We start from the raw sequence: 14,356 nt of genomic DNA on the forward strand, positions 1-14,356 counted from the left end.
CGTTTAGTATAACCCTAAAGCCATACCTCAAGCTCACTAAAAACAAATATCTTTTGCTAGCCTGTTTTGCGCGATTTTAACATGCACGTTAATGAGATCCTGGATCGATCGGGCCATGTTAAAGTCACTCCCATGGCTATTAGCCATTGATGTCTCATTTATGCATGGTTAATGGCTTTCATTATGAAAGGTTGATGTGAAAGTTCAAAGGATGTTCCTCAAGGAGCATTACTGCTACAAGATCTCTCTCTGTGGACTGGTTTTGAAGTGAACGTTTTTGTGCCAAAAGATGTTAAGAATCTCATCTCACCACCAATAGTTCTCTTAAGTGGAGATAAATGTTCTAAACTTCTCCTTTAAAGCTACTGATATGAACTTGACATGTGGACTGCACTTTATTATAATTAAGCATGATTTTGCTATATTTAAACTTCACAAGTGTGTTATTAAAATGTAATATTTGTGCTCTTCATATATTTGTGAAATTTCCAAGAAAAAAAAAAACGTTTATAAAACTCATAACAAATCTTGAAAGACACCATATGCTATATATCAGTTGAATGGGCTTATTTTAGGGCACAAATCCATCCAGAAACATCTGAGACCATCTCATGCTACCCAGTGTAGCAGTGCGATCTGTAGATATTCATTAGATTAGATTAGATTCAACTTTATTGTCATTAGATATGTACAAGTACAAGGCAACGAAATGCAGTTTAGGTCTAACCAGAGTGCAATAGCAACAAGTGCAGGATATAGTGTTTTTACAAGATTTAAATAAAGTGGTAATATAGAAGTAATTTACAGATATGTGTGTATATGAACATAATATACAGATGGCTATAATTATAACTGAAATTTACAGAAGGATGTAACAAAATATGGCTATTACTATAAACAGTAATTTATAGATGTGTATGTACTATGAACGTAGTATGCAGATGAATATATATGTACTATAAACATAATATACAGATGAATATATATGTACTATGAACATAATATACAGATGAATATATATGTACTATGAACATAATATACAGATGAATATATATGTACTATGAACATAATATACAGATGAATATATATGTACTATGAACATAATATACAGATGAATATATATGTACTACGAATATAATATGCACATGGCTATTAGTATAAAATGAAATTTACAGACTGGTATGTGCTATAAACAAAATATATGGCTATTAATATAATATATTGCTGTTACTATAAACAGAAATCAGGTGGATATATTCAATGGTAAGGCAATGGTGAGCAGCCTTTATACATGTGTTGATGTTGGAGAAGAACACCTCTGGAAAACACCTCTGTGGAAGGCTGGAAGCATGTGGAGGTAAGTTTCACAAATTTGCTGACGTTAACCCTGATATATTTAACTAAATCATCCTGGCTTCTTTGCTAATATCAGATTAGACTAGCATTACTTTCAATAGCTATTGTAAACTGGCTAGAAGAAATATAGAAATATATTTAGATATTTATAGAATCTTTTTTACTTCAGATTAATTCATTTGCAATCTCTGTAGCTTTAGCAAAATAAATAAATAATATATATATATATATATATATATATATATATATATATATATATATATATATATATATATATATATATATATATATATAAAATGATCATGAAATGAAGTGGGGCACGGTGGTTTAGTGGTTAGCATGCTCGTCTCACACCTCCAGGGTCGGGGTTCGATTCCCTCCTCCGCATTGTGTGTGTGGAGTTTGCATGTTCTCCCTGTGCCTCGGGGGTTTCCTCCGGGTACTCCGGTTTCCTCCTCCGGTCCAAAGACATGCATGGTAGGTTGATTGGCATCTCTGGAAAATTGTCCGTAGTATGAGTGTGTGAGTGTGTGTGTGTGCCCTGCGATGGGTTGGCACTCTGTCCAGGGTGTTTCCTGCCTTGATGCCCGATGACGCCTGAGATAGGCACAGGCTCTCCATGACCCGAGGTAGTTCGGATAAAGCGGTAGAAAATGAATAAATGAATGATCATGAAATAACCTAAAAGTTTTTAAATTTTTTTTTATTTAAGTAAAGTAGTAAAGTTCTTTACCCCCACAAGAAACCAACGTTTCTTTACTTTTAACTAAAAATACAACAGAAATGAAAGCTTTTTTTGATTTCTGTGAAAACATTTGTTAAAATATTGTTGTGTTAAATATATTTTCAGCAAATTGTCAGTGTTTCATATTGCTGTTCAGCCATTTAATTACAAGACTTGTACGTTTAATTAAAGGTATCAAATACACCATGAGTCAGCTAGTCATGAGTCAGCCTTGCTAGCTCTCGAGAAGATTGGCACTGATATATGTGAAGTAAAGAAGGGTGTAACTCAGGTTATGAGTCTGTGCTCATGATTGCCTCAGATTCCTCAGTACTGGACATGTTGTGCATTCTGTGATTCTTTTCAGCTCTGCATGGTTTTAAAGAGTGATTATTTTGAGGTTTCATGTATTTTTTTGCCTTATTTTGATTTGCAGCTTCATAATTAGCTTAATGAGCAGGTGTTCGTAATAAAGTGGTTGTCAAGTGTATTTTGCTAATGTTCCTCCTTACTGCTGTCGTGTCATTTTCAGGGACAGTGTGAAATAGACACCGCTTGTTAGCGCTCAGCTAACATCAGGATCACATACTGCTCCTTTAATCTGTTCCCTCCCAGCAGTCACCTGATATTATTCCTCCTGCGACACAAACGAAAATGTTCTAAATCAGCAAAGCCTCAGCTGTGTTTGACACAGTGCTGTGACACTCTGGATGTCATCATGGCCCTCCTCTGTCTCTCTAGGGTAATAGACAGATAGACCCCTTCCCTCACTTAATGCGTTATTCATGACAAAATGCATCCTTATTTGGAATATTTTATTACCCTCATCCTTCCTCTGGGACTGTATTCTTTACTTGGTGTGTGTGTTCTTTATTCTGATCCCACACACCAGCAAAAGGCAAACAGGTCTCTGAAGCACTCTGCTCACATTAGTCGCCTCGTCCCGCGCTCCAGACAGCACGTGTGTTATCAGTGAGGCGCCCATAAAGATACAGGAGTTTAGGCCTCGTTCGAGTGAGCACGGTGCGGATCGCAACCATTATCGCTGCAATATAATGTGGCATGGAGAGGTTTTAAAGTGTGGTGAAGATGTTTGTCTTGCGTCTGGAGGATTAGCGTAGAACTCTCAAGTTTGCTCTCGCTCTGATTTTATTACATTTTGTGTTCAACCTCTGCATCCATGATCGACGTGATAGAGTAGCAAATCTCAATCGAACATTTATTAACCATTCCTACCATCACTCATCTCATCATGGCCATCATGTGTTTCCCTGTAGCTAAATTCCTACATCGTACATAACCAACTACCTGCTCCCTTTCCTTCTTTCTTTCTTTTTCAAAAAAAATAAATGTAACCTCCAGTAGATCCCTAATGAAAACTATAAATCACTCATGTCCGTCTCCACCGCTATGTTGTTCCAGCTCTAAACTCAGTAAAAAGAGCTAAAGGTGTGCTAATACATAAAGAAGCATACATACTGCATTTTTACACACCTTTAAGACATGAATTTTATTTCCCAGCAGAAGAAAGAGATTTTTTTCCTCTGAATTGAAACCATTTCTCTTTCGCTCCTCGATTCTTCGGTCCTTGTGATGGGCGGGGAATTGATTTTCCTTCCTGTCAGGCTGTTAAAAAATAAATGCTTTAGTAATTAAGGATGAATCAATAACAGTTTTTTTTTTTTCTCAGAACAAGTACATGGATTTTGGTCCTTGTCAATAATAGATACAGAAATTTGCTCCTGTTGATGTTTCCTTGATTTATTTAGAAGCTAGGAAAAGAAAACTTCTTGTACATTCAGATAGCTTTAGCTGGCTGAGAGCTAGCCATATTGCGAGCTGAGTTTTATGTGTAGGTTATTATATTGTTGGTGTGATTTGCATCCTGACTCGAGAATAAATTGTAGAACCTTAATGATTTGTCTCGATGCTCAGCGACGCTTATACTCACTTCACTACACCACATTTGCGAAAACCTTTGAAACAATAGTCACTTCTCAAGTATATACACTAAGCTTATGCCACACAGTAACATACATTATTAGATCTAATATGAGTAAATGGGAAAGTCATTAGTAGACCAAGGTTTCCAGTATCCAAATCTTCAGCTATCCAAAATTTCCAGTCCAGGACCTGAAACTACTCCATAATTAAAATAAAAAAAAGAACCACATTTGACTATAATGTCCACTTGCTTCTCCTTCCTTCCCTGAGCAGGGGGCAGCATGATTCCTTCCTCAATGGACCTATATTAATGCTTGTTGCAGTTCCTGTTTTGACCACTAAGTGCAACACCTAGAAAGCAGCTCACATGAGTTGAACACTAGAGTATTTGTTGAATAGGTAAAAAAAAAAAAAAAAAAAAATTTAATCGCTGAAAATATTTAAAATAATTTGCATTGTATGTTGCAGTTAGCAAGGATCAAAGCTTTAAATTAAATTTTCCTTGAGGTTGATTGATTGATTGATTGGCTTCAATCCTCAATCATGATGGAAAAAACCTAAGCTTATAGTCTGCCTTGGAGACTTTGCTACTTCACGCGGACGTTTACTTACCAAACACAACGCTCCAGCAGTTGTTTTTTTAGGAGTGCATTATCTCAGAGCGTGCTGTTTGTGGACTTGAGGGTTTGTTTTAGCTCTTATCTCTGCTGGCTTTCTCTATATTTACCCACGCCAATCGGCTGAAGTGGAGGATCCTCGTTCACTGTGTATGGGTTGGCTTTTATTGCACAGTGAACGGTGATGGCCATGGAGCTGGAGGAAACTGTGAGAGCTCAGCAAATGTTTATTTTTGGGCTGTGGAGGTGTACGGCGCTGTATGGAAAGGTCAACTTATGTTAACTTAGAGAATGTTGATAATTATGGTAAGACTGTTGACGGTTTCACATTCCGCTCAGCATATGGTCTGGGATTGGGGTAGAGTTTCCTTTGCTGGGATTAATTCAAGGTGAACACTGATTGAACTGCTATTAAAACTGGCAGGTCTTTAGCCAAGTGTTTAACTTTCAGCATTGATGGGCAGGTGTCTACAGGGGCACAAATTTGGACTATTAATGATGGATGGATGAGTGTTTTCCAGGCAGTGGGACGCCACTTAAAGGTCCAATACATCTGAAACATGAAAGAAGCCAGAGCTCACTGTCAACACTGCTGGCGCCGTCCTTATTCAACTGGAGATATGAACACGACAGTCTATGTGGACAGGGATGAATTATTGGTTTGGTAGGAAGAAGGGAAAAGATGGATGACGCAGGACATTTAGCATGATTATTGCTACAGGTCACTAAGGTGGAAGCTCCCAAAGCATTACCAAGGAGTTTTAGGTTATACAAAACTTAAATGAACTACACATCTGTCAAAGGTTTCATTCTCATATGAGCTGCTGAGCTGTTAAGCCCCCAGCTAGGAGCTTTAATTGCTTCATATTTCTACTAGTGCGTCAAACACTCAGAAATTGTTCTGAGGTATTGTTGGAAAATGTTTAGGGAACAGCATCTCCATCTCCATAAGCTGACCAGAATCACAGATTGGTTTACCGCTTGGAACACGCGACATTCTTGTTCATCGTGTCAAAAGATCTCCAGCATGCTGATTTAACTGCTCCTGAAGTACACAAGGTTCCACTTTTTCAATGTCTTTTATGAAACGCCTCTAAATAAAAAGTAGAATATGTCCTTTGGTCTAACGACTTTAACATCTGTATGCAGAATTTGTACATTCTTCTTTCATCATGCAAAAGTAAACCCTATATGTAAAAACACAATTACCTGCCAAAATCATTGTTTCAAAAGTCAAATGAATTTTCCTCTGGATTCATTTCAAGAGTAAAAGAAATGTAGGACTTCTGTAGGAAATGTTGTCACAGTACCATTCTGTATCATTTACAGAGAATATGATATTTAAACTTTTGTCTATTTTTTGTTTTTAAAAATCAACCATTTGTGAAAATAATTTGAACCGATTCAAAATTCTCATCTTATACCATTGTGTGTTTTTTTTGGGGTTTTTTTTAAACAGGCAAAAGGAATTTTTAGAAATTATTTTGGTATGCTGCTTGGCCTCTTGATGATAATTAATAATAACATTAATAATTAACTGCATGATTTTTTTAATTAAAATAAAATTTAGATCTAAAATAAAAGGTAATGTCTTTCTGTGAGAGCTGTACTCATGTTCACACACAGGAATGGAAGAGGACTTGGTCTGAATTCGTGTTGTGACATCACACGATATGTCTTGTCCTAAATCTGTGGAAAAATTTGCAGAAATGTTTGAAAATTGCAATTTCTCTGAATACTATGGAGTTCATTTCTGCAATCGCAAAACCATTGAGTCCTGGAAGAGTGATAGAAATGCATTTGGATCAATAATTTCTTTAAAAGCAGGTCAGATGTCAACAATTGATCTTTTTACCCAATCAAACCAAAATCAATTGTTTAAAAATAAATAACTAAATAAATAAATCCTAAACATTTGAAATTAAAAATGAAGTTTTGCATAGAATTATTCTTCATTTTGATTCATTTTATTGTTAATTGTTTGATGTTAATTATTATAAATTTGAACTGTTCTTAATACATTTGTTTTTGTTCCATGGACGACCACTTCATAGAAAGATCATACTTCTCTTCCATTAAGAATATTTTCTTAATATTATGTAAAATTGTTCAAACATTTTGAAAGAAATTTAATTAATAATTGTTTTAAACATACTATATATATTTTTAAAACTTGTTTCTTTAAATTAACATGAAACAGTCCAAATGTCAACAGGTGACCTTCACACCATTATAAAATAATTCTTTAAATGACATTTGATCCATTAAGAGATCAATCAGACCACTAAGTAAAGCCTTTAATTTAATATAAGGTGTTTGGTTTTTTCTGTTGTTGGAAGAAACAGTTCAGCTCTTTCACAGCGATCCTCACAGTCATTTCATCCTGAACGTATTTAAACTGATGAAAGTGCCTTAGCACTTAACCTTTTTTTCTGCTTATAAAAAAATGTTTAAATACGTAATAGGCCTAAAATGCCATTTGCGTTTGCGTTTTTTTGTCTCTTTGTTGACTCAGAGATTGTAAATGGACAGAGATGAGGGTGGAGTGTTTCCTTCTTCCCTTCCCTCCCTGCCTGTATATAAGCAGCTGCGTTCGAGAAGGCAGGAGAAACGAAAGCATCGTTTGAGCTGCACCTCTGCTTCGACCCTCACCTGCACTACACAGTGAGTCATTCTCTTTCTTCTTCATCTGTGACTCAGGGTTCTGGGGTTTTCAGGTCATTTCCAAATTTCTTTTCATTTGCTTCCTTTAGTGTTTCCTGGCTGTTGATGAAATTTCCTCTAACTGCTGCTCTGTCAGTAGTATTGTTTCTATTGTAACAGCTCATTAACAGGGATTTGTTGCTTATGGCAATGTTTTCTGTAAGCTGATGTTTGTATAACATTTATGTAAGGAGTCTCCAGTGTCAGTGGAGACTTTCCACAGTCTTCCAGACAGAGGAGTTTTGCGTTTCGAGCTGCTCTTCTTTAGGTCCTCTAGATCTCTTTCAGATCTTAAAATGGAATAAAAATCAAAACGTTTTGAAAACGTGCCAGTGGGCATTTAACATCACATCACTGCAGTACTGTAGAAGTCGGTATGTTCAGCAGTTGTACTAGAAATTAAACTGTCTGTAGGACTGATTTTACTGAATTACACTACAAATTTCAAAAAGTTTACAAAATAATAAATCTAATCTAATAAATCTTAAAAAATATATATTATGGTTTGTCTATTAAGATATAATACATTTTTGATTAACTAGCATTTTTCCTTTTAAAAGGATTTTTTTGTAATACTTTTAAATGTTTTTAGTTTCATCATTATAAAATTCAGGTGTTGTTTTAGGCACTCACTGATAATGGAACCAAGAATGGTTTTGAACACCATCTCAATTCTTTAAATCAATGACAGGAATTCACGGTTTTATCACTTGATTCACCTCTTCGATGAAAGTTGATTCTTTTGGTTCCAGACAACTTATTGCTATTTTTTTCTAAAATTTTTATTTATTTATTTCCTAAACATTTGCTGTAATTTGCTGAAATTACCTGAATCATCGTTACTGACAATAGATGAGTGAATGAATGAATAAATTCTAACAGTTCCTAACAATTACAGTTTCAGAGAGTCAGAAAGTAAAAATCAGAGAGTCGACTTAATCCGTAGCATTCGTGTCATTACGTTAGAATTTTTGTTGTTATCAAACTGCACTGATAAATCGGATCCTTACCTTGGAAAACCATTGTGATGTTTCAAAGAAATCTTATATAGAGAATAGAGACTATTGAGGATTACAGGGAGAATTAAACACCTAGAGTTGACACTGTTGATATAAGTTTAGCATTTTATAAAATGTATGTTATGCAATGCGATGTGAAATTTAATTTAAAATATGCTAGCTGGATGGGAGAATATAGCATGCTAGCTGCTGTCGAGTCTACGATTTACCTTGTCATTGTCTCCCTCTGTCCCACTTAGACTCAGCTGACACCATGAGGTCTTGTTTGGTGCCCATAGCCGTGGTGCTGTGTGTCCTGGTGTGTATGGCTGAGGCATATCCTCCCAAACCTGAACCTCCGGCGGGAGACGCGGGGCCCGAAGAGCTGGCCAAGTACCACACGGCACTGCGCCACTACATCAACCTGATCACCAGGCAAAGGTGAGCCGTTACACCGTTATCCCTCTATAATATTTATGTATAATATATAGAATTCATGCCACAGGAAGTTTCTAACAATTTGAATTTTTTTTTGTTAAAAAATGAATGATGCATTATACTTTTTATTGATTTATAGTTATATTTAATGGTCCGTGAAACAATTCCTGTTCTCACTGACCGACACAAAGCACTGACACTGGAGACTCCTTCCATACGTTACATAAACACATTTCACCACACATGTTAAAAGCTGTTACTGTTTTAAAAAACACAATCAGATTTGAGAACAAAACAATTCTGTGGTGCAAATGTATGTAAAAGATCGAGTGGAATGTTGTGTACACACTTCAGCTTCATTTACTCTCCTTCACACAGATTTAACCTCCAGGAGCTATTAAGTGGGCTGAACTTGTCGCATTTATCAGAATTTTACACACACACACACACACACACACACACACACACACACACACACACACACACACACACACACACACACACACACACACACACACACACACACACACACACACACACACACACACACACACTGTTATTTACCATTGAGCCCCACTGAGGTGTCTTTTTATCCTCTGACATAGAAAGCAGTTAATTATCATTATTTTCTTTTCCCATTTATTCTTTTTTCTTTTCTTTTTATATTCTTCTCTTCACTTTTCCTTTTTTACTGGCTTCTAATTAATTCTTTGTGTTTCTTGCTCTATATCCCTCTCCCTTACTTCTCTATCTCCCCATTTCATGCCTTCTCCTTCCATGCCCCTTCTCTTTCTTTCTTTCTTTCTTTCTTTCTTTCTTTCTTTCTTTCTTTCTTTCTTTCTTTCTTTCTTTCTTTCTTTCTTTCTTTCTTGCTCTGATTCCCCTTTCATATTCCGTCTTTCCACCGTCACTTTCCTCTCTCTCTCTCTCTCTCTCTCTCTCTCTCTCTCTCTCTCTCTCTCTCTCTCTCTCTCTCTCAGATATGGGAAGAGATCCTCTCCAGAGGTAGAGATGGCTGAGCTGCTCTTCGGAGGTGATGAACAGGACGTGAGGCCACGGTGAGAGATAATAAACATTACTAATCACATGCTAATGATCAGATTACTTGTGTCTCTCACTCAGAGTCTGACTCTCATTCTATGTTTCTTCCAGAATGGACAGAATGGATGATGGTTTGGTCTGGTAATTGTCTCTCACTGCATTCCTGCACTTGTCATCATTCCATCTTTCTTCATCCTTTTCTCTCTCCACCATCTCTCTGGAGGATAAACCAACCAGCCAAAGCAGCATCAAACTATTGGCACACGTAACTCTCTCTTTCTTTCTGTTTCCCATTCTCTTTCTTTTAGATTGAATCTCACGCTGTTTTAAAGTTTTCTGTGAAGCGGCAATTGTAAATAATTTGTTACTCACCCAATTGTGAATAATAAAGAACGTCTAAATGTGAAAATGTGTGATGGATGTTTCCACTTTGTACAGTTCTTTTAGCACACATCTGTAGGTTGATATCACCTGAGTCATGAAAAGTAATCAAATGAGCAACAGATGATAAATAAGACTCACAGAAGATGACTAACATAAACAAAAGGCTTCTTGAAAGCTTTCCTGAGTGCTATTTCATTATTTTGCGACTAGATGGCAGTATTAAACAGTTGTCTTTACTTTAACTACGTTAAATCACAGATTTCTACACTACATAACTGCCAAGTATTTATTTTTTAACCTAATTTCCCTTTGTTGACTTTTTATTGGGTATTTAATGAACCGTGTATGTAAAGTCCTATTGTATGTGCTAATTTTCATGCTAAGTAGTTTTAGACAGTATTTCAGACATAACAATTTTGACCTTCTATAAACAATAGTGGACAATTTGTGCATTGAACACAGGGTTGCTAAGCAACTATACATGGACGTCAAGCACAAACTAGCTAATCAGTGAATCTTATCATTTAAGTCAATGTTTACATTTTCTATAAAGACATTGGAATTGAGCCAGAATTGAATTTATGTCAAACTTTCAGAAATATCAATATTTTCCTCACATATGTTGGTAAATTGCTTAGAAAAGATTCAATATGTAAAAAATTGCAGCGTAATTACTCTTAGCAAAGAGGGCTATCTGAACTGAAGTTTCATTTATCTCAGGTCTGGACTGTTAAGACCTAGTTTCCAATAGATCTAGCAACCAAATAAGTCTATACCAAAAAAAAAAAACAAAAACAAACCAACCACCTTACAACAACGTAAACAAATCTTTCTGATGTTTGATATTTAATTGTAATTTACTTTCAGTCACAATTAACTGAAGTGGTAATTGTTTGTTTAGCGCTCGGCTAGGCTTATATGAATAATAAAACAACAGTTAGCTTATGAGCTAAGTGTTAGTTATCAGTATATACAAATGTAGCATCAAAAAAATTTATTTGTTTTGGCAAAGGAAAACATTTCCTAATTGTGCCCATGCTGGTATATTTAACGGTGGCTTAAAATCTGTTGGTCAAACATTGATCCTGTGAAAAAATTGTTTCATTTTGTCGTAAATTGTCGTAAGTGATCATTAGATCAGTGTCAGCATGTGGATTTAAACATGGCTGATAATTTGTCAGCCCTGGTGACCAAACAGGCTATAGTATGTTAGGCAAATGTTGGCACCCACTCCTAATGGATGGTGTGGGCTAACACTAGGCTGACATTAGTTTGCTACCTGGCTAATGAATAATGTTTAAACTCTGTAAATAACAAAGTTGTTAAAGTTCACGTGTGATAAATGGCCAGATATATAAAACCGTTGGTCCTTTTTGAAACATATAAGCTACAACAACAGTGGCTTAGGTAAGTTTTCCAAAGTAAATATGTGATCAATGATATGTTCAGATTTTCTGTAGGAAGAAAGTTTAATTTAATGCTTATTTATATTTAGAGTCTGCAATGTCAGGGTTTTATAACATTTTAATAAATGGTTTTGACATAAAGATTTATTTCTATGTAGTTTCTCAGTAACCTGACAAGGCTGGTAAGAGACCTTGTGATAGTGATAACAGGAACTAACTTCAACACCGATAAATTGCTGTGATATGTAGAATAAAACACTTTAGAACAAGCTGTTAAAGGAAAATACATGAGTTCAAGCTGGTATCACAATCATTCATCACACCATTCCAGCCTTCCTGAAAGCAAGCTCCATGTGTTTTTGCTTACTCATGGGATTCAAATGTCCCATGTCTCTGATATTGACACAACTGTGGTTTATTGCTGATGGGACTGATACACATAACATATACATAAGAATATAAACAGGATAAGCAAATATATCTTGAAACTGTAATAAATTTCAGATGCTTAAGTAAGCCCAAGGTAAACATGATTTGTTTTTTATCTTAAAAGAAAAAAAATATAGAGAGAGATTAACATTAGCATCTTTTTTAGCATTTCTCATACAACAAAAATGCATGAATTCAACAAACGCTTTAATTAAACGCTGTACTCTACAACCTGCGGGTTATTATGCGCAGTGTTGCTTAAAACGGCAATGCGCATGAGCGTGACTCTGAAATCTGCAGAAGACGGGCAGGTGGGCAGGTGGGCCCGGCACTTCAGTGCATGTCCGCTTTAAGAGCTCAGCAGCGCGCTGACCAAATGGATCACTCTAGATTCAGTGGGAGCTGATTGGACTATCGTTCTTCTTCAATATATTTGCCTGTTTGTTTTCTATTAACGTCGTCTCTTAGTGTATTTACAGTTCTATATCAGGGCTTAGGAAGGTGGTTGTGTTGGAAAGCAGTCACCAATCTGGCAGATACGTAATCTAACACTGGAGGACAGCAGCAATACGGGTAGGTCTTAATAAACGCTATGGGGAGGCTTTATTATTGTAAAATACATCTTTTATTACATCTGTATTCATGCCAACGGTGATAATACGTAAGAGATCATGCATGCGTACTGCAATAACCACGTTCTCGTTCCAAACTGCTAGAATAAATAGTACTCCGCAATAGGTCATAGGACATACGCGGTAGTATGCGGTTAGAGATCGAGCCGTGGTTGTCAGGGGGCGTGGCCTGTTGTCTAGGCGATCACAGATCCCGTTGGTGGTGTGTAGAGCACGAGCGTCACTTAGCTAATCAACGTTAATGTTCACAATAACGGTTATATTTATACTAATTATACTATTATGCTAATATTAAATTAATACTCAGTTTCTTGTAAGATGTCAGAGATTTCTGGTTTACTGACTCGTGAGGTGAATTAACCATCTGGCTAAAAGAACATTGTGAATATTTAGTGATCAGGTATCAGGTTATTATTGTTATTGTTGTTGTTGTTGTTATTACTTATTATTATAGCTTTAATAACAAACAGCTACATAGCAGCCTTCAGAAATCCAGATGTAGTTTTAGATTGTGGATGACCAAGCCAGAGGTGAGAGTAATGAGGAAAAACTCCATAAGAAATGTATCCTATTTTCTTCTGGGTTAGACCAGATAGTGGGATTATTAATAGTGTATATAGGTGTAAAAGAGCAAAGTGTAAAGACAAACAGTACTGAGTGTGTTTACAGGATGTTCAGTAGCAGAATATTGTGAATAAGAGTCTTGGGATGCTTAAGAGCAGCTTAGCAACAGATCTACAGTATCCACATGAGATTATCCATTGAAGAAATGCGAGGCATGGATCTAAACTCTGTGTGTGTGTGTGTGTGTGTGTGTGAGAGAGAGAGAGAGAGAGTTCCTATCAGTCGAAACAACAAGGACATTCAAATACACTTATTCATGTACTGCTGAGTCTGGACATCATCTGTGACCTTCATCACACTGTTAATGTTCTTGTGATATTGAACTGTTGCCGAGCTGATCCCAGAATGATGTACTGTGTCCTTTGAACATCTTTATTAATCATGTAGACTATCAAGAGTTTATATATTTTTTAAATTAGTATGTCACGTAAATCGTTGTTGTTTTCTTTTTGTTTTCTTTTTGTATTATTCATGTCAAATAGAATATTTATTTATTAATCACATCAAATAGACTGGTTGTTAAAATTAGTCAGGATAAATAGAGCGGTTTTGTTGTTATTCACGCATTGGGGCATTTTTTTAATTAGATACTTCAAATAGAATGGTTTATTTTAATAATTATGCCAAATAGAGCGTTTTTTTAGTAGTCACGTCAAATATAAAAATTTTTTAGTCGTCACGTCAAATGGAGCATTTTTTTTAAACTTTAAAAAAAAACGATTTTTAAAAATTAGCCACGTCAGTTAAAGCATTTGTTTTAAATTAGTCGTGTCAAATAGAGAATTTATTTTATTAGTCACATCAAATAGAGCATTTTTTTATTTAAAATTAGTCATGTCAATTAGAGCGTTTTTTAATTAGTCACATCAAATAATGTGTTTTTTATTGTTTACTTCAAATACTGCATTGTTTTATTAGTCACAAAAAAGTTTTTTTTTAAAATTAGTAACATGTACAGTGTTTTTGCTGGTCAAGTAGAGCATCAATTAGAGCTTTTTTTTTTTACTAGTCATGTCAATTATTCTCAATATAATATTTTAAAAAAATCACCTTAAATAAA

At 35.6% G+C, this 14,356-nt stretch overlaps 2 protein-coding genes across 4 annotated transcripts in view; both read left to right on the forward strand.

Annotated features, from left to right (window-relative positions):
* The first annotated feature begins 1,253 nt into the window (after positions 1–1,253).
* On the forward strand, positions 1,254–10,230 carry pyyb (peptide YYb). The gene is made up of 5 exons (XM_027176837.2): positions 1,254–1,357; positions 7,157–7,305; positions 8,603–8,783; positions 9,761–9,838; positions 9,933–10,230. The coding sequence occupies exons 3-5, from the start codon at positions 8,617–8,619 to the stop codon at positions 9,964–9,966; spliced, it is 279 nt and encodes a 92-aa protein (XP_027032638.1). The 5' UTR covers positions 1,254–1,357; positions 7,157–7,305; positions 8,603–8,616; the 3' UTR covers positions 9,967–10,230.
* A 2,117-nt stretch (positions 10,231–12,347) lies between these two features.
* The window catches only part of mpp2b (MAGUK p55 scaffold protein 2b), a 45,625-nt gene continuing 43,616 nt past the window's right edge, over positions 12,348–14,356 (forward strand). For all 3 annotated transcript variants that reach the window (XM_027176903.2, XM_027176901.2, XM_027176902.2), the window contains exon 1: positions 12,348–12,613. The gene's annotated coding sequence lies outside the window, so the exon portion shown is untranslated. The remainder of the gene's footprint in view (positions 12,614–14,356) is intronic.

The sequence above is a fragment of the Tachysurus fulvidraco genome, chromosome 8 (genome assembly GCF_022655615.1).
Source record: "Tachysurus fulvidraco isolate hzauxx_2018 chromosome 8, HZAU_PFXX_2.0, whole genome shotgun sequence".
NCBI lineage: Eukaryota > Metazoa > Chordata > Actinopteri > Siluriformes > Bagridae > Tachysurus > Tachysurus fulvidraco.

Coding starts and splice junctions, on each gene's coding strand:
- pyyb (XM_027176837.2), top strand. CDS start 8,617: ATGAGGTCTTGTTTGGTGCCCATAGCCGTGGTGCTGTGTGTCCTGGTG. Junction 8,784..9,760: donor AACCTGATCACCAGGCAAAG/GTGAGCCGTTAC, acceptor TCTCTCTCTCAG/ATATGGGAAGAGATCCTCTC. Junction 9,839..9,932: donor GAACAGGACGTGAGGCCACG/GTGAGAGATAAT, acceptor TGTTTCTTCCAG/AATGGACAGAATGGATGATG.